A 21,048-nucleotide genomic window follows, 5' to 3' on the forward strand; every position below is an offset into this window, starting at 1 on the left:
TATGAAGATAATTGGATAAAGTGCATGCTGTGCACCTGAGTAATGGGTCTACCATTCCAGTGTTTAATTGCTATATTGTAATTACTTCGCCACCATGGCCTATTTATTGCCTATCTTACCTCATTTGCACACACTGTATATAGACATTTCTACTGTATTACTGACTGTATGTTTGTTTATTTCATGTGTAACTCTGCGTTGTTGTATGTGCCGAAATGCTTTGCTTTATCTTGGCCAGGTCGCAATGAGAACTTGTTCTCAACTAGCCTACCTGGTTAAATAAAGGTGAATTTTTTTTTTGTATATATATATATAAAAATAATGAGTCACACACCCAAAATAGTCTGTCTTTAGCTAGAAGGTACAGTGTATCTATAGCTGTATGATTCAACACAGAGAATAAAGGCACCGTATAGAGCAGTCCAAGGTATATGGTCAGTCTGCTGCAACCTGCAGAGCATTTTGTATTATTCTGTATGTAAATCCGACGACCTCCATTTAGTATGATATGTTACGTTTCGTTTGATATGTATTAATTTGTAGATGTCCATCATCCATTCCGTATGATATGTTACGAATGACAATTTGTATGATATCTTGCAAAAGATATATGTAAGAATTCCAATTTGTTGTGGCTAACATTAGCTAGGTGGCTAGCTGGTTACGGTTAGGGGAAGCTTTAACTAAAAGGGTATAGGTTAGGGTAAGGGATAGCTAACATGCTAAGTAGTTACAAAGTAGCTAAAAGTAAGTGAAAAGTTGCTAATTAGCTAAAATGCTAAAGTTGTCACTGATGAGATTCAAACACGCAACCTTTCGTGTTGTACACCCACCCATCCACCCAGCCTTAAGTATATCACACTAATATGATGGTCCCGGTTTTACATTTACTATGAGACCAGGCTGCAACTCCACAGGCTTCAGAGAAAACATCTGTCTGAGTTTGACCAAATAATCCCGTCATTATTGGTCTCTTCGGAGATAGCGACTAGAAGAGAATACACATGATAACTGATGGCGCGAGTGTAGGACATTTCACTTTATGCTAAACACGAGATGACTGACACGAACATGTGATCCAGTGCCACGAATATTTGCTTTTGCTGGCTTGTAAATGTTGAGTCGGATTCAAAAGTGAGGTGATTTTCCTTTTCCTGAATTTGTATCCAAAATGATCTCCCTGAATTTGTCAGAACGCACAGATGTGTGTGGGAACCGGACGGTCTCTATTTTCTCCTCCAAACTCGCACCTGGTGCTGATATAGGTGTGGGATTTACAATCCTGTCAATCGGTGAGTTGGACTTCGTTATTATCACTTTCATATCTGATCATCTAGAAAAAATGTATCCTAGAATATAGACACGCTGATGTTGATGCCTAGTTGATTGAGATTTATAGCACATGTTATAAAAAATATATATTTTCGTGGTCAGGCTCTTCCTACAAATTAGACTTTAGAAGGAACCGTGCGCAATACATGATATTAACGACTTTGTGGACAATAGTAAATCATACAGATTTATGTGTAAAATATTTGAAATGTTTGTTTCACAGACTTTATTCATGTTTTAAAATATTTAATGTATCTTATTTGTGGTATGTAAGTAATCCACAGTACTATGTATAGCCACCTACATACAGTATACTGCATTCGGAAAGGATTCAGACCTATTTACTTTTTAAACATGTTGTTACGTTACTGCCTTACTCTAAAATGGATTAAATTTTCTCTTATCAATCTACACACAATACCCCATAATGACAAAACAAAAACAGGTAGATTTTTTGTGTGTGCAAATGTATTTTAAAAAACTGAAATATCACATTTATTCAGACCCTTTATTAAGTACTTTGTTGAAGCACCTTTGGCAGTGATTACAGCCTCGAGTCTTCTTGGGTATGAAGCTACAACTTGGCACACCTGTATTTGGGGAGTTTCTCCAATTCTTCTCTGCAGAACCTCTCAAGCTCTGTCATGTTGGATATGGAGGGTTGCTGCACAACCCTCGCTATCTCGCGTTGTCTTGGCTGTGTGCTTAGAGTCGTTGTCCAGTCTGAAGTCCTGAGTGCTCTGGGGCAGGATCTCATCAAAGATCTTTCTGTACTTTGCTCAGTTCATCATCCCTCGATCCTGATTATTTATGTAAACTCCAAGCGGGCTGTCATGTGTCTTTTACTACGGGTTTGCTTCCGCCTGTCCACTCTACCATAAAGGCCTGATTGGTGGAGTGCTGCAGAGATGGTTGGACTTCTGGAAGGTTCTCCCATCTCCACAGAGGAACTCTGGAGCTCTGTCAGAGTGACCATCGGGTTCTTGGTCACCTCCCTGACCAAGGCCCTTCTCCCCTGATTGCTCAGTTTGGCCGGGTGGCCAGCTATGGGAAGAGTCTTGGTGGTTCCAAACTTCTTCCTTTAAGAATGATGGAGCTTTACTCTACTATGCGGACAACTACAAATACCTCGGTGTCTGGTTAGACTGTAAACTCTCCTTCCAGACTCTTATTAAGCATCTCCAATCCAAAATTAAATCTAGAATCGGCTTCCTATCAACTCATATCTCCCTCACTAACTTTAAGCATCAGCTATCAGAGCAGCTTACAGATCATTGCACCTGTACATAGCCCATCTGTAAATAGCCCATCCAACTACCTCATCCCCATATTGTTATTTATTATATTTATTTTTTTATTCTCCTTTGCACCCCAGTATCTCTACTTGCGCATTCATCTTCTGCACATCTATCACTCCAGTGTTTATTTGCGAAATTGTCATTATTTTGCCGTTACGGCCTATTTATTGCCTTACCTCCCTACTCTTCTACACTGCTTTGCTTTATCTTGACCAGGTCGCAGTTGTTAATGAGAACTTGTTCTCAACTGGTTTACCTGGTTAAATAAAGGCTAAATAAATAAAATAAAATACTGTCTCGGAGCTATACGGACAATTCGTTCGACTCCATGGCTCGGTTTTTGCTCTGACATGCACTTTTAACTGTGGGACCTTATATAGACAGGTGTGTGCCTTTCCAAATCACGTTCAATCAATTGAATTTACCACAGGTGGACTCCAATGAAGTTGTAGAAACATCTCAAGGATGATCAATGGAAACAGGATGCACCTGAGCTCAATTTTGAGTATCATAGCAAAGGGTCTGAATACTTTGCACTCTATATCACTACAATTGACACTTTATAGAAATATCAATATTTCATGGTATTTTTAGAACATGTGTCAACTGTAGTGTTATAGATGGCTATACCTAGTAAAATGTGGTCTCAACGATATTACAGTTCACTAAGTGTATTGTATTTCCTCTCACCTGAGGTTCTGTGTCCACCTGTAAAATTAAACAGACATGATGCTTGGTTTGTAAATACACTCAGGAATGGGCATAGCATTTGTTTGTGACCAAATGTTTATTTATTTTGTTACATAGTGTTTTTTAAATCCAAATGAGTCAAAATGATATTTTTGATGTGAGTTTTCCTCCAAGTCTGTTTCAGCTATCATGCCAACTCCATGTCACTCGTCATTGCAAAAATGTTTTTGGGACCAGATTTTCTTCATCTTTTCATCATCCTTTCATTTGTCTCTGTGTCAGCCACAGGAGGTTGGTGGCACCTTATTTGGGGAGGACGGTCTCATGGTAATGGCTGGAGCGTGGTTTCCATGTGTTTGATGCCATTCCATTCGCTCTGTTCCAGCCATTATTATGAGCTCAGGGGTGTTATTTGTACCTCTATTGGAATATCTGACAGTTTGTGATTTCTGTTTCTACAATAAGACTATCAAAGTTTTCTTCTTTTAGAGTTCAGTAGTTCATGTGTTTGTTGTACGGGCCTACTCCATTTCAGTATTACGGACACATGTTATTGCAGACATAGGTTAGTATTTTGAGTCACCTGAATGCCTTATTGCCTGGAACAGCTGCTATTTCAGGAAATCCATCACTCTCTATCCACGGTGACTCGTGGCTCAGTGGTTCCTTAGTGGTGTATTCCCTCTGTGTCCAGCAGAATTATTTCTCACACCTCCTCTGTGATGTTTACATATTGAATGAACACACCACAGGGGGTTAGCTGTGATTGCCAGCCAAACACCTTAACAGTAGAACGGTCATCCGGTGACTGGTATCTGTCTTACAGGAACATGATACTGTAGGTCTTATATAATGTCAGGTGTAATACATGGAAGTGTTGGTTTAATATTTCAGACAGGTTATATTCAGGATCCATTCTGATCACTGCTTGAGGAAACTTTATTTTCGAAGATACCTGTGGTTATTGCACCAGATCTTACAGTATATATTCAGACTACCATGAGAAATTACAATGTCAGAATGTATCAGAATGTCAGAATGTACACAACAAATGACACAATAGGAAATACACAAGAAAATGCAAAAACCATTCATGAAAAACAATCCAACGACAGACCATATCAATCAACACTCTCTTCTCCCATCTCTATAGAGATTCTTTGTTTCCCCTTTCTTGTCTCTCTTCCAACCAGTGCTTCTGTCCGTCCTCGGCAACGGCCTGGTGCTGGTCATCTCCTTCCGACGGAGGAAGAAGATGGTGGGTTCAGAGCTCCTCTGCGTCAACCTGGCCGTGGTGGATTTCCTATGTTGTATCTGTTTCTACCCGCTGTCCATTCTGTCATCGTTTAATCATGCCTGGCTGGGGCACCACGTCACGTGCGTCTACTACGGTCTGGGCTGCTATGTATTCGGCCTGTGCGGCATGTTCACCATCGCCGCCATCAGCGTGATCCGCTATCTGAAAACATTCTATAACCTGGTCTATGGTGAGTAGAGCCTAGTCTATTTGGAGGAGGGGCAGCCTGGTCTATGGTGAGTAGAGCCTAGTCTATTTGGAGGGGGGCAGCCTGGTCTATGGTGAGTAGAGCCTAGTCTATTTGGAGGGGGCAGCCTGGTCTATGGTGAGTAGAGCCTAGTCTATTTGGAGGGGGCAGCCTGGTCTATGGTGAGTAGAGCCTAGTCTATTTGGAGGGGGGACAGCTTGGTCTATGGTGAGTAGAGCCCAGTCTATTTGGAGGGGGTGAGTGCAGCCTGGTCTATGGTGAGTAGAGCCTAGTCTATTTGGAGGGGAGGACAGCTTGGTCTATGGTGAGTAGAGCCCAGTCTATTTGGAGGGGGGTGCAGCCTGGTCTATGGTGAGTAGAGCCTAGTATATTTGGAGGGGAGGACAGCTTGGTCTATGGTGAGTAGAGCCCAGTCTATTTGGAGGGGGGTGCAGCCTGGTCTATGGTGAGTAGAGCCTAGTCTATCTGGGGGGAGGACAGCCTGGTATATGGTGAGTAGAGCCCAGTCTATTTTTGGGCGGCAGCCTGGTCTATGGTGAGTAGGCCTAGTCTAGTTGGAGGGGAGGACAGCTTGGTCTATGGTGAGTAGAGCCCAGTCTATTTGGAGGGGGGCAGCCTGGTCTATGGTGAGTAGAGCCTAGTCTATTTTGGGGGGGGAATGGGCAGCCTGGTCTATGGTGAGTAGGGCCTAGTCTATTTGGAGGGGGGCAGCTTGGTCTATGGTGAGTAGAGCCCAGTCTATGGTGAGTAGAGACTAGTCTATCTGGGGGAGGGGGGACAGCTTGGTCTATGGTGAGTAGAGCCCAGTCTATTTGGGGGGGGTGCAGCCTGGTCTATGGTGAGTAGAGCCTAGTCTATTTTGGGGGGGGACAGCCTGGTCTATGGTGAGTAGGGCCTAGTCTATTTGGGGGGGGCAGCCTGGTTTATGGTGAGTAGAGCCTAGTCTATCTGGGGGGGGAATGGGCAGCCTGGTCTATGGTGAGTAGAGCCTAGTCTATTTGGGAGGGCAGCCTGGTCTATGGTGAGTAGAGCCTAGTCTATTTGGGGGAGGGGGGGGGCAGCCTGGTCTATGGTGAGGAGAGCCTTGTCTATCTGGGGAGGGGGGCAGCCTGGTCTATGGTGATTAGAGCCTAGTCTAGTTGGAGGAGGACAGCTTGGTCTATGGTGAGTAGAGCCCAGTCTATTTGGGGGGGGGGCATCCTGGTCTATGGTGAGTAGAGCCTAGTCTATTTTTGGGGGGCAGCCTGGTCTATGATGAGTAGAGCCCAGTCTATGGTGAGTAGAGACTAGTCTATCTGGAGGGGGGATGGGCAGCCTGGTCTATGGTGAGTAGAGCCTAGTCTATTTGGGGGGGGCAGCCTGGTTTATGGTGAGTAGAGCCTAGTCTATCTGGGGGAGGCAGCCTGGTCTATGGTGAGTATAGCCTAGTCTATCTGGTGGGAGGGCAGCCTGGTCTATGGTGAGTAGAGCCTAGTCTATTTTTTGGGGAGGGGGGGGCAGCCTGGTCTATGGTGAGTAGAGCCTAGTCTATTTGGAGGGGGGCTAGTCTATGGTGATTAGAGCCTCGTCTATTTTGGGGAGGAGGGGGGGCAGCCTGGTCTATGGTGAGTAGAGCCTAGTCTATTTTGGGGTGGGGGGCAGCCTGGTCTATGGTGAGTAGGGCCTAGTCTATCTGGAGGGGGGGGCAGCTTGGTCTATGGTGAGTAGAGCCCAGTCTATTTGGAGGGGGGCAGCCTGGTCTATGATGAGTAGAGCCTAGTCTATCTGGGGGGGAATGGGCAGCCTGGTCTATGGTGAGTAGAGCCTAGTCTATTTGGGGGGGGCAGCCTGGTTTATGGTGAGTAGAGCCTAGTCTATCTGGGGGGTGGGGGGTGGCCTGGTCTATGGTGAGTAGAGCCTAGTCTATTTGGGGGAGGGCGGGGGGGCAGCCGGGTCTATGGTGAGTAGAGCCTTGTCTATCTGGGAAGGGGGCAGCCTGGTCTATGGTGAGTGGAGCCTAGTCTATCTTTTGGGGGGGGGGCAGCCTGGTCTATGGTGAGTAGAGCCTAGTCTATTTGGAGGGGGGCAGGCTAGTCTATGGTGAGTAGAGCCTAGTCTATCTGGGGGGGAGCCTGGTATATGGTGAGTAGAGCATAGTTTATTTTTGGGCGGCAGCCTGGTCTATGGTGAGTAGGGCCTAGTCTAGTTGGAGGGGAGGACAGCTTGGTCTATGGTGAGTAGAGCCCAGTCTATTTGGAGGGGGGGGCAGCTTGGTCTATGGTGAGTAGAGCCCAGTCTATTTTGGGGGAGCAGGGTAGAGAATAGTCTATCTGGAGGGGGTGGGGGGATGGGCAGCCTGGTCTATGGTGAGTAGAGCCTAGTCTATTTGGGGGAGGGCGGGGGGCAGCCGGGTCTATGGTGAGTAGAGCCTTGTCTATCTGGGGGGCAGCCTAGTCTATGGTGAGTGGAGCCTAGTCTATCTGGGGGGGGGGCAGCCTGGTCTATGGTGAGTAGAGCCTAGTCTATTTGGGGGGGGGCAGGCTAGTCTATGGTGCGTAGAGCCTAGTCTATCTGGGGGGCAGCCTGGTCTATGGTGAGTAGAGCCTAGTCTAGTTGGAGGGGAGGACAGCTTGGTCCATGGTGAGTAGAGCCCAGTCTATTTGGAGGGGGGCAGCTTGGTCTATGGTGAGTAGAGCCCAGTCTATGGTGGGTAGAGAATAGTCTATCTGGAGGGGGTGGGGGGGGTGGGCAGCCTGGTCTATGGTGAGTAGAGCCTAGTCTATTTGGGGGAGGGCGGGGGGGCAGGGTGAGTAGAGCCTTGTCTATCTGGGAAGGGGGCAGCCTGGTCTATGGTGAGTAGAGCCTAGTCTATCTGGGAAGGGGGCAGCCTGGTCTATGGTGAGTAGAGCCTAGTCTATTTTTGGGGGAGGGGGCAGCCTGGTCTATGGTGAGTAGAGCCTAGTCTATTTGGAGGGGGGCTAGTCTATGGTGAGTAGAGCCTAGTCTATCTGGGGGGGGGGCAGCCTGGTATATGGTGAGTAGAGCATAGTCTATTTTTGGGCGGCAGCCTGGTCTATGGTGAGTAGGGCCTAGTCTAGTTGGAGGGGAGGACAGCTTGGTCTATGGTGAGTAGAGCCCAGTCTATTTGGAGGGGGGCAGCCTGGTCTATGGTGAGTAGAACCTAGTCTATTTTGGGGGGCAGCCTGGTCTATGGTGAGTAGGGCCTAGTCTATTTGGAGGGGGGCAGCTTGGTCTATGATGAGTAGAGCCCAGTCTATGGTGAGTAGAGACTAGTCTATCTGGAGGGGGGATGGGCAGCCTGGTCTATGGTGAGTAGAGCCTAGTCTATTTGGGGGGGGCAGCCTGGTTTATGGTGAGTAGAGCCTAGTCAATCTGGGGGGGTCTCGCTCTCACTTTGTGTTTGTGTGTGTATGTGTGCGTGTCTGTCTGTCCGTCCGTCCGTCCGTCCGTCCGTCTGTATGCCCAGTGGCTCCTGAGTGGCACAGCAGTCTAAGGCACTGCAGTCCGTGGTTTACATCCAGCTGTGATTGAAAGTCCCATTTGGCGGAGCATAATTGGCTTGGCAGCGCACAATTGGCCCGGCGTCGTCCGGGTTTTGCTGTGGTAGGCCATCATTGTAATAATAATTTGTTTTTAGCTGTCTTGCCTAGTTAAATAAAGATTACATAAAAATAAAAATAAATCTCTCTCTCGCTCTCTCGCAACTCTCGCTCTCTCGCACCTCTCTCTCTCTCACTCTCTCACACACACCTCTCTATTTTTCTCTCTCCCTCTCTCTCTTTGTCTCTCCAATTAACTAGTAGCAGGGCTTTCCGCTCTCCTGTGTTAATTGTTAGAGACGAGTAGGGTGCTCAGCCCTGAGTACTGGGATCAGGTGTGGATTAGGACAGGAGATGAGGGGAATAATGCCACGGGACAGGTTAGTCATCAGTCAGTCTTCTCATCCCTGTGAGATCGATTGAGGTTCTGTAATTACCATCTATGTGTCAGATCAATGGAGACCACATAGCATTTATTTTGGAGAAATGGCCTTATTTGCCCATGGACTTTACATTTATGTGCCATAACTGCAATATTTTTAAGCAAATATTCTATAAGACAGGTATTCAATGTATTCAAGCAGTAGAGAATTTGAGGTGCGGTACTCAGTACTGGTGTGTTCTGGCCCACATCAAACACTGATTAATCACTGAATCATCCAAACACAATGACAATCCCAGATGTCACCCTCCCTTTAAGAATATAACCAGGCGATGGGATGTCTCTTTCCTTGCAGCAGTCTGGCTGGATGGTGCCAACATCCGGCTGGTGTGCTGTGCCTCGTGGCTAATCGCCGCCGTCTGGTCCTCCTTCCCCTTGTTCGGCTGGGGCGAGTACGTCCCCGAGCCCTACGGCCTGTCCTGTACCATCGCCTGGCACAGCTACCACACCTCCTTTAAAGACGCCTTCTACGTCATCTGTTCCTTCTCTTGTTTCATGCTGGTGCCCGTCCTGCTCATCGTGACGTCCCAGATCCAGATCCTCTATAAAGTCTATCATTTCACCTACGCCTTGTCAGCCCGGGGGATCCGGACCAACCTGCGCCATGCCGAAAAACGTCTCTCCATGGTGAGAAGGGTTTTATGTCATGCTGAAGGAGGAACCACGGTAATGTGCCTGAACTTCTCTGACTTAGCGGAGGACTGTCTGTCACAGTGCATACGCCTTTCACTCAGGGAGAGCGGATGTAGAGCTTACTGCAGCGCTAGATAGAACTTTTACCTTCTGTCACAGTGAACATGGTATCTTTATATTTGGTAGGTTTTCACATACAGTACCAGTCAAAAGTTTGGACACATCTACTCATTCCAGGGTTTTTCTTTATTTTTACTATTTTCTACATTGTAGAATAATAGTGAAGACATTAAAACTAGAAATAACACATGTAGTAACCAAAAAATTGTTAAACAGATCTGTTCATCCTGTCGTATGCTCTGGCATTATACAGTCTGGATGACCTCTTATGTCATATGTTATTACATGCTATGTAAGAGTCTACATACCAGCTGTTATAACAGGGTGTTATGTCATTTATCCTCTGTGTCACATTATTACATTGAATGGAATGACGTGCGTCATAACCATGTAATATTTCCTTATAGAGTGTGCACATACACCTTAAGTAAAGTGACATTCATTTGAGGTGGTATAAAACAGTGAAGAATGTGCTTATACCACGGGATGAGTTGAAAGTATCACAAAAAAAGGACACGTTATAAGAAAACACAACACAAAATAGAAAGCCCAATTATGGGCAAAAGAGCAGATTTAAAACAAATCTGAATTGGGCTGCCTGTGTCAATGCAGCCCAAGGCACGTATGCCATTTTTGGGCTGCAGTACAGAAGTACAGAAGTCAGTACTAGTGGTGTCATTAGGTAGGCTTGAATTAGCTCCATATACAGAAGCCAACTCTAATGTTGAACGAGTTGGCCTAAGTACATACTGTAGATTTGAATCTACCCAATGATACCAGTTATTGTATGAGAGTTTACGAGATATAGTTGGATTTAGGCCTCCCAAGTGGTGCAGCGGTGTAAGGTACTGCATCGCAGCGCTAGAGGCATCACTACAGACCTGGGTTCGATCCCAGGCTGTGTCGCAGCCGGGGTTGACCAGGAGAACCATGAGGCGACGCACAATTGGCCCAGCATCGTCTGGGTTAGGGGAGGGTTTGGCCGGCTGGGATGTCCTTGTCCCATCGCGCTCTAGTAACTCCTTGTGGCAGGCCGGGAGCCTGCACACTGACTTTGGTCGCCAACTGTACAGTGTTTCCTCCAACACATTGGTGTGGCTGGCTTCTGGGTTAAGTGATCAGTGTGTCAAGAAGCTGTGCTGCTTGGCGGGGTCGTGTTTCGGAGGACGCATGGCTCTCGACCTTCGCCTCTCCCGAGTTTGTATGGGAGTTACAACGATGGGACAAGACTGTAACTACCATTTGGGGGTAAAAAGTTAAATTTAGCAAATAATGTATGGATTTGGGTCTAGATATTGGACACAACATAATGTCTCTGTCGTCCCCCTCAGATGTTCTTCTGCATCAGCCTCGGCTTTGTGACGGCCTGGGCTCCCTACGCCGTTGTCTCCTTCCTCTTCATCTTCCATAAGGACAACAGGTACATGGCGCCTGGGGGCTTCGTGTTCCCCGCACTGTTCGCCAAGAGCTCCCACATCTACAACCCCTTCATCTACTTCTACTTCAACAAGGCCTTCCGTCAGGAGCTGCGCTGCCTGTTGCGCTCCTTCTGTCCCCGGTTAGCCAGGAACCGTGTGGGGGTCCGCTCTGCCATGGGCCAGGAGGGACTCCCCGGGGGGCCACATCCCATCCAGATCCAGCTCCAGGAGCTGGGGATGTCTGGAGGGGGAGTCCTAGGGGAGGAATAGCAGCAAGGACACGGGGAGCACACTTTGGGGCGATCTCCTGCTGAGTGTCCAAGATCAGAGTGACCCCCTTGGCTGTGGACCATAGACCTGTCCTGTGCTTGACTTGGGCAGGAGCTCACCGGAGCTGAGCACCGTCACCTCAAATGTTCTACTGCTTGAGCTCCTGTTCCTCTTATAGAATATGAACTCAAAAGTATTGTGGAGTTCTTGAAACTAAATATGAACAGTATTGGCACCCAAAATGAGGACCTGCACCTAAGTCAAGTCAAGCACTGGCACCTGTCTAATAGTTCCTTCCCATTCCCACCTGAACACTGATTGGATGATGAGAATGAGAGGGGAGTGGACTCTGCAATAGGTTTGCTATAAGTTGAAAAGTGAATCGGGGTTGGTGCTCCTGAGACTGAGGCTGAATCACAAATCAGTCCCTTCCCCTCATCCCTCAGCCCTCCATTTACACGTTTACATGTGCCTCCACAATATGCACAAGTGTCTGACAGCTAAGGGAGTGAAAAGGATTGAAGGTGTAAGGGCTCATTAGCCACTTTAACTGAGCCAGCAAGTTACATGTTGCGTTTATATGTTTGTTCACTATATATGCCATGTGCATTTGGTTTGTGTCTGATTTCGAGATTTGACACATGTAACAAATTCAATATCTCCCAAATTAAATGTTTGACTGTTACTGTAAAATGACAAGGGGAATTTGTTCATTTGAATTTCATGCTTGTTTTGTTATTTAAATGTGGAACATGAATTACACCATTTAAGTCATGTGTATCCTGAAGTTGATGAGTTTATTTAATCCCCTTGCCACTTAAAGCCACCCTCAAAGTTTTGTCAGCAGCACATTACATTGGAAGGCCCTCCCAGTGAGTTGGTAGGGGGGAAGGGGCTGGTTTGGGATTCCCTGTGAGACTTCTGAGAGCAGTACAGGAAGTACACGGGAAGTACGTTGATCCTTCCGCAGAAGCAGTGACAGGGTGCTACCATAGGAGGGCCAGTGAGACCAGAGACAAAGAGCTGAGGCCACAGAACCAGGAAGAGGCCAGCAAAGACTCCCAGCCAATAGGAAGAGCTCAGCATAATGTTATGGTAACACACAGACAGCACTGGACTAGAGTACAAGATGAGAACAACGAGTAAAAACATTTTTGTCTTGTAAAAACTCAAATTCGCCAATTCTTAATAGCATTTCAGGCCTAAGTGGATTTATAAGAATACCTAAATTGTAATGAAAACAACATGAAATCAATGGTTTATGTATTAATCTTGTCCACCAGCTGGCTTGCTTTCTCTGTCTATATCAAATAAAATACAATTTTATTTGTCACATACACATGGTTAGCAGATGTTAATGCGAGTGTAGCGAAATGCTTGTGCCTCTAGTTCCGACAATGCAGTAATAACCAACAAATAATCTAACTAACAATTCCAAAACTACTGTCTTATACACAGTGTAAGGGGATAAAGAATATGTACATAAGGATATATGAATGAGTGATGGTACAGGGCAGCATACAGTAGATGGTATCGAGTACAGTATATACATATGAGATGAGTATGTAGACAAAGTAAACAAAGTGGCATAGTTAAAGTGGCTAGTGATACATGTATTACATAAGGATGCAGTCGATGATATAGAGTACAGTATATACGTATGCATATGAGATGAATAATGTAGGGTAAGTAACATTATATAAGGTAGCATTGTTTAAAGTGGCTAGTGATATTTACATCATTTCCCATCAATTCCCGTTATTAAAGTGGCTGGAGTTGAGTCAGTGTCAGTGTCAGTGTGTTGGCAGCAGCCACTCAATGTTAGTGGTGGCTCTTTAACAGTCTGATGGCCTTGAGATAGAAGCTGTTTTTCAGTCTCTCGGTCCCAGCTTTGATGCACCTGTACTGACCTCGCCTTCTGGATGATAGCGGGGTGAACAGGCAGTGGCTCGGGTGGTTGATGTCCTTGATGATCTTTATGGCCTTCCTGTAACATCGGGTGGTGTAGGTGTCCTGGAGGGCAGCAAATGAGTTGGGGGACAAGGTTATGTACTGTTTGTATAGTCAGTCGTGTAGGGTAAACACAAATAATTGCAGTTTACACACTTTTGGGGGGGAGGACAGGTTACTCACCTTTTGAGAAAAATGCTTTGAAAGTATAGGGAGCTTAACCTTTTTTCACTGCCACAGGTAATCAAAGTTTACCCACCTATTTATTTTACCACTAGGCTACATCACTGGTATAGATGATGACGCTTTTTTATGCTAAATTATGCATAAAAAACTCATGTATTTTGTTTTATTTTACACTAGTGTTCCCCATGGATTTTAATTGTCTGTTAATACCTTCATCTTCTGATTAAGATTCCATAAGATTTGTACTTGTGCTTGGATGCACACAGTACATGGATCTACAGAGCCTTCAGAAAGTATTCACACCCCTTGACTTTTTCCACATTTTGTTGCTACAGCCTGAATTTAAAGTGGCTAAAATGTCAATTTTGTGTCACTGGTCTAAACAGAATACTGCATAATGTCAACGTGGAATTGTGTTTTTAGTCATTTTTCACAAATTATTTAAAAATCTAAAGCTGAAATAATTATTTTGTTATAGCAAAACTAAATAATTTCAGAAGTAAAAATGTGCTAAACAAGTCAGATAATAAGTTGCATGGACTAATGGTTTTTAACGACTCCCTAATCTCTGTACTCCATGCATTGATCTGTCAGGTTCCTCATTTGAGCAGTACATTTCCAGCACAGATTCGACAACAATGAAGAGGGAGGTTTTCCAATGCCTTGCGAAGAAGGGCACCTATTGGCAGACAAAGAAATATGGCGTCCTTCCTAACTTAGTTGACGGAGAGAAAGGAAACCGCTCAGGGATTTCACCATGAGGCCAATGGTAACTTTAAAACAGTTTTTATGATAAAAAGAAAAGGAATAGAGCTAAGCACAGGCAAAATCTCAGAGGAAAACCTGGTTCAGTCTGCTTTCAACAGACACCGGGAGACAAATCCACCTTTTAGCAGGACAATAACCTAAAACGCAAAGCCAATTATACACTGGAGTTACTTACTAAAATGACATTGAGTGGTCTAATATACAGTTTTGACTTAAATCTGCTTGATTTAATCTATGGCAAGACCTGAAACTGGGTGTCTAGCAATGATCAACCAACAACTTGACAGAGCATGAATCATTTTTTAAATAATAATGGGCAAATATTGTACAATCCAGGTTTGCAAAGCTCTTAGAGACTTATCCAGAAAGACGTGCAGCTGTAATTGCTACCGAAGGTGATTCTGACTCAGGGGGTTGAAAACATTACGGAGTATTTTGTGTAGATCGTTGACAGAAAATTAAAACTAAATCCATATTAATCCCACTTTGTAACAGAACAAAATGTGGGAAAAGGCACATTTTGAACACTGTCTGAAGACATTGTACATGTTGTACCTATCTACATGTTGTACCTATCTACATGTTGTACCTATCTACATGTTGTACCTATCTACATGATTGCACTGACAGGATCAATTGGAAGGATGATTTTCACACATTGTGGTTATGGGTCAAAATCAAACTTCTCTTCATTTGATTGATTTTACCATCATTTCACCGTATTATCCAGACGAGCGGTGCTTTCAAATGTGTTGCCTTGTTCTATCCATATCATATATTGAGTTATCATAGGGGTTTTTACAATGTGATGCTTGACTGCTTTGTCAATCACTTCAGTTAATAAAAGCCTAGTTTGAAAGCATTGACTGTAGGCATCTTGTTTGGATGTTGACATACATTTAAAAAAAAAATATATATATATATATAAGCTTTGTAAGGTATGTTTGTGTCACACGTTCTTAGATGTCCAAGGGCTTACATAACATTATTAAGATAGGCTTTTACACATGATTTGCTGTATGTTTCAGTACAATATTCAATATTTGCTGTTAGTTACTGTTAATGGACATTTTCAATTGCTAATATACACATATTGATTGTTAAATAATATAATTTATAAATGCTTTATGAGCTTAGTAGTAGCTTGGTAGAATTGTCCTATCAGAACTCAGAAATCTAAGTTTGTATTACTCCACTGTTAATGTTGTTGTCATTTGAGTGTAAACCTACCATGTAGCCTACAGCTTCCTGTTTAAAACCTATAATGGACGGTCATGTCCTTGGATACATTGCATCATTTAGCGCCAGGTGTCAGATGTTTGTTGTTTGGATGTTTATGTTTCAGAATTTTTATTGGATTCTAGTTTGTTTCCGCTACTATTTATGATATTTCTGAATACATTAGGAAATCTGTCACTCAGTCCACTGATTATTATCATTTGTAATGAATTTAATGATATCATACCATAAGTTGCAGTCTATCTCTGTTAGAATGTGTTCTGCATTAAATGACTTATTATGACATTATAAATGATTATACATGATTATCACATGCCATAATGAATTATACCTTTCAGATTTAAGTACGGTGCAACCAATATATATATATTTAATGTGCTGTGAATGTCCAAAAAAGAAAACACTGAATTACACCCTAACACAACAATATTCATAGTTAAAAAATAATAATTAAAGGCAATTAGTTAAGGCAATTTTCTCTCTTAATATGTATTCTGTAGGTATTCTGATATGACTTCAATGTTTAAATACCATAAATGTTCTCTTCCCTTCTTATTATACAGCCCAAACGAGGGACTGATTCCATTAGAGATACTGGACCACTAATGGACACTGCAAAAAATTAAAACAATGATTAGATATGGGTACAATAGTTGCATTTAATCAGTCTTAATAACCCTTCTACTAACCCTCTGAGACTGCCTCATCTCATGCATTTTAATGAACGGGCAAGAGACATACAGTACATACTCTATCTGTGATTATACCCTCCTCAATCAATGCTCTCTTCAACACTGTGTTCTAACATGCAGTGCTCTAACATGCAGTGCTCTCTCCGACACCGTGCTCTAACATGCATGCTCAAACATGCAGTGCTCTCTCCGACACCGTGCTCAAACATGCAGTGCTCTAACATGCAGTGCTCTAACATGCAGTGCTCTAAGAAGCAGTGCTCTCTCCGACACGTGTTCTAACATGCAGTGCTCTAACATGCAGTGCTCTCTCCGACACCGTGTTCTAACATGCAGTGCTCTAACATGCAGTGCTCTCTCTGACATCGTGTTCTAAGATGCAGTGATCTCTCCGACACCGTGTTCTAACATGCAGAGCTCTCTCCGACACCGTGCTCTAACATGCAGTGTTCTCTCCGACACCGTGTTCTAACATGCAGTGCTCTCTCCGACAATGTGCTCTAACATGCAGTGCTCTAACATACAGTGCTCTCTCTGACACCGTGTTCTAACATGCAGTGATCTCTCCGACACCGTGTTCTAACATGCAGTGCTCTCTCCGACAATGTGCTCTAACATGCAGTGCTCTAACATACAGTGCTCTCTCTGACACCGTGTTCTAACATGCAGTGATCTCTCCGACACCGTGTTCTAACATGCAGAGCTCTCTCCGACACCGTGCTCTAACATGCAGTGTTCTCTCCAACACCGTGTTCTAACATGCAGTGCTCTCTCCGACACCGTGCTCTAACATGCAGTGCTCTAACATACAGTGCTCTAACATGCAGTGCTCTAATATGTAGTGCTTTCTCCGGCACCGTGTTCTAACATGCAGTGCTCTAACATGCAGTGCTCTCTCAGACACCGTGTTCTAACATGCTGAGCTCTCTCCGACACCGTGTTCTAACATGCAGTGATCTCTCCAACACCGTGTTCTAACATCCAGAGCTCTCTCCGACACTATGCTCTAACATGCAGTGCTCCAACATACAGTGCTCTGACATGCAGTGCTCTAATATGTAGTGATCTCTCCGGCACCGTGTTCTAACATGCAGTGCTCTAAAATGCAGTGCTCTCTCCGACACGTGTTCTAACATGCAGTGATATCTCCGACACCGTGTTCTAACATGCAGAGCTCTCTCCGACACCGTGTTCTAACATGCAGTGATCTCTCTGACACCGTGTTCTAACATGCAGTGCTCTAACATGCAGTGCTCTCTCCGACATCGTGTTCTAACATGCAGTGATCTCTCCGACACTGTGTTCTAAAATGCAGTGCTCTCTCTGACATCGTGTTCTAACATGCAGTGCTCTAACATGCAGTGTTCTAACATGCAGTGCTCTAACATGCAGTGATCTCTCCGACACCGTGTTCTAACATGCAGTGCTCTAACATGCAGTGCTCTCTCTGACACCGTGTTCTAACATGCAGAGCTCTCTCCGACAATGTGTTCTAACATGCAGTGCTCTCTCCGACACCGTGTTCTAACATGCAGTGCTCTCTCCGACACCGTGCTCTAACATGCAGTGCTCTAACATACAGTGCTCTAACATGCAGTGCTCTAACATGCAGTGCTCTCTCAGACACTGTGTTCTAACATGCAGAGCTCTCTCCGACACCGTGTTCTAACATGCAGTGATCTCTCCAACACCGTGTTCTAACATGCAGTGCTCTAACATGCAGTGCTCTAACATGCAGTGCTCTAACATGCAGTGCTCTAAGATCCAGAGCTCTCTCCGACACTATGCTCTAACATGCAGTGCTCTAAAATACAGTGCTCTCTCCGACACGTGTTCTAACATGCAGTGATATCTCCGACACCGTGTTCTAACATGCAGTGCTCTAACATGCAGTGCTCTCTCCGACATTGTGTTCTAACATGCAGTGATCTCTCCGACAACGTGTTCTAACATGCAGTGCTCTCTCCGACACCGTATTCTAACATGCAGAGCTTTCTCCGACACAGTGTTCTAACATGCAGTGCTCTAACATGCAGTGTTCTAACATGCAGTGCTCTAACATCCAGAGCTCTCTACGACACTATGCTCTAACATGCAGTGCTCTAACATGCAGTGCTCTAACATGCAGTGCTCTCTCTGACACCGTGTTCTAACATGCAGTGCTCTAACATGCAGTGCTCTCTCCGACATCGTGTTCTAACATGCAGTGATCTCTCCGACAACGTGTTCTAACATGCAGTGCTCTCTTCGACACCGTATTCTAACATGCAGAGCTTTCTCCGACACCGTGTTCTAACATGCAGTGCTCTAACATGCAGTGCTCTAACATGCAGTGCTCTCTCCGACACTATGCTCTAACATGCAGTGCTCTAACATGCAGTGCTCTAACATGCAGTGCTCTTTCCGACACCGTGTTCTAACATGTAGTGCTCTCTCTGACACCATGCTCTAACATGCGGTGCTCTCTCCGACACCGTGCTCTAACACACCATGCTCTAACATGCAGTGCTCTCTCTGACACCGTGCTCTAACATGCAGTGCTCTAACATGCAGTTCTCTAACATGCAGTGCTCTAACATGCAGTGCTCTCTCCGACACCGTGTTCTAAAAATGCAGTGCTCTAACATGCAGTGCTCTCTCCGAACACTGTGTTCTAACATGCAGTGCTCTAACATGCAGTGCTCTAACATGCAGTGCTCTAACATGCAGTGCTCTCTCCGACATCGTGTTCTAACATCAAAATCAAATCAAATCAAATGTATTTATATAGCCCTTCGTACATCAGCTGATATCTCAAAGTGCTGTACAGAAACCCAGTGCAAACAATGCAGGTAAAAGCATGGCTAGTGAAAGGCTAGGAAGAAACCTCCGGGCTACCAGTGGCTGTGCTAACATGCAAGATGTTCAAATGTTCTAAATGATGGTCAAATAATAATAAGGCAGAACAGTTGAAACTCTCAGCACAGTCAGGTGGACTGGGGACAGCAAGGAGCCATCATGTCAGGTAGTCCTGGGGCACGGTCCTAGGGCTCAGGTCCTCCGATGCATGTGCCAGTCCTCTTCTGGCTGTGCCGGTGGAGATTATAACAGACACCAAGATGTTCAAATGTTCATAAATGACCAGCATGGTTGAATAATAGTAAGGCAGAACAGTTGAAACTGGAGCAGCAGCATGGCCAGGTGGACTGGGGACAGCAAGGAGTCATCATGTCAGGTAGTCCTGGGGCATGGTCCTAGGGCTCAGGTCCTCTCGCACACTTAGATTCACACAGGACACCTGAATAGGACAGGAGAAGTACTCCAACAAACTGAGAGCTCCCCGACACTACTGCAGCATAAATACTGGAGGCTGAGACATCAGGAGACAGTGCTCCGAGGACACCCCCGGACAGGGCCAAACAGGAAGGATATAACCCCACCCACTTTGCTGCCCCCACACCACTGCAGTCTTCAACCATACCTTCCTGAGACAAGGCCGAGTAGCCCACAAAGATCTCCGACACGGTACAACCCAAGGGGGAACCCAGACAGGCCGACCACAACAGTGAATCAACCCACCCAGGTGACGCTCCAGGGACGGCACGAGAGAGCCCCAGCAAGCCAGTGACTCAGCCCTCTAACATGCCCAGTGAAAAGAGGGGAACCGGCCAGGCAGAGACAGCAAGGGCGGTTCTCCAGACACCTTCCCACTCCTGGGCTAATCATATGACCCACTGAAGAGATGAGTCTTCAGTAAAGACTTAAAGGTTGAGACCGAGTGTTCTAACATGCAGGACCGTTCTGGAGCTCTATAGACACCGTGCTTTTGCTTAAAATTCTAGCAGTGGAGGCCTCTCTTGTGACACGTACGTGTAGGTATGTCGGCAGGACCAAATCAGAGAGGTAGGTAGGAGCAAGCCCATGTAATGCTTTGTGGTTAGCAGTAAAACCTGATTTCTGATTTTTGCAATGTTACGTAGATGGAAAAAAGCTGTCCTTGAAATGGTCTTGATATGTTCTTCAAAAGAGAGATCAGGGTCAGAGTAACAGGTCCTTCACAGTTTTATTTGAGACGACTGTACAACCATTAAGATTAATTGCAGATTCAACAGAAGATCTCTTTGTTTCTTGGGACCTAGAACAAGCATCTCTGTTTTGTCTAAAAGTATTGAAATGTGCTCCCCAATAACAGAAGGGTATGGGCCTTATATCTTTCCGCAGATAAGACCTAAACCAACATGCAGTTTGGGTTTCCAATCTCTCCAAAAGAATGTGGTGATCGATGGTATCAAACATGCAGTGCAGAGCCTCGGTCCGATGCCATCAAAATGTCATTTACCACCTTCACAAGTGCCGTCTCAGTGCTATGATGGGGTCTAAAACCAGACTGAAGCATTTCGTATACATTGTTTGTCTTCAGGAAGGCAGTGAGTTGCTGCGCAACAGCCTTCTCTCTTTGAGAGGAATGGAAGATTCGACATAGTTTTTTATATTTTCTGGGTGTGATCTAACAACATGCAGTGCTCTCTCCGACACCGTATTCTAACATGCAGAGCTTTCTCCGACACCGTGCTCTAACATGCAGTGCTCTCTCCGACACCGTGCTTTAACATGCAGTGCTCTAACATACAGTGCTCTAACATGCAGTGCTCTAATATGTAGTGCTTTCTCCGGCACCGTATTCTAACATGCAGTGCTCTATCATGCAGTGCTCTTTCAGACACCGTGTTCTAACATGCAGAGCTCTCTCCGACACCGTGTTCTAACATGCAGTGATCTCTCCAACATCGTGTTCTAACATGCAGTGCTCTAACATGCAGTGTTCTAACATGCAGTGCTCTAACATCCAGAGCTCTCTCCGACACCGTGTTCTCTAACATGCAGTGCTCTAAAATGCAGTGCTCTCTCCGACACGTGTTCTAACATGCAGTGAAATCTCAGACACCGTGTTCTAACATGCAGTGCTCTCTCTGTTCTAACATGCAGT

At 45.1% G+C, this 21,048-nt stretch overlaps 1 protein-coding gene across 1 annotated transcript; it reads left to right on the top strand.

Moving 5' to 3' along the window:
* The first annotated feature begins 1,171 nt into the window (after positions 1-1,171).
* On the top strand, positions 1,172-11,494 carry opn8c (opsin 8, group member c). Its single transcript, XM_046293118.1, has 4 exons — positions 1,172-1,292; positions 4,514-4,807; positions 9,102-9,433; positions 10,891-11,494. Exons 1-4 carry the CDS (start codon positions 1,172-1,174, stop codon positions 11,245-11,247), a joined length of 1,104 nt encoding a protein of 367 aa, XP_046149074.1. The 3' UTR covers positions 11,248-11,494.
* The last annotated feature ends 9,554 nt before the right edge of the window (positions 11,495-21,048 follow it).

This window comes from Oncorhynchus gorbuscha, linkage group LG12 (assembly GCF_021184085.1).
Source record: "Oncorhynchus gorbuscha isolate QuinsamMale2020 ecotype Even-year linkage group LG12, OgorEven_v1.0, whole genome shotgun sequence".
In the NCBI taxonomy this organism is placed as follows: domain Eukaryota; kingdom Metazoa; phylum Chordata; class Actinopteri; order Salmoniformes; family Salmonidae; genus Oncorhynchus; species Oncorhynchus gorbuscha.

Coding starts and splice junctions, on each gene's coding strand:
- opn8c (XM_046293118.1), top strand. CDS start 1,172: ATGATCTCCCTGAATTTGTCAGAACGCACAGATGTGTGTGGGAACCGG. Junction 1,293..4,513: donor ATTTACAATCCTGTCAATCG/GTGAGTTGGACT, acceptor TCTTCCAACCAG/TGCTTCTGTCCGTCCTCGGC. Junction 4,808..9,101: donor ATTCTATAACCTGGTCTATG/GTGAGTAGAGCC, acceptor CTTTCCTTGCAG/CAGTCTGGCTGGATGGTGCC.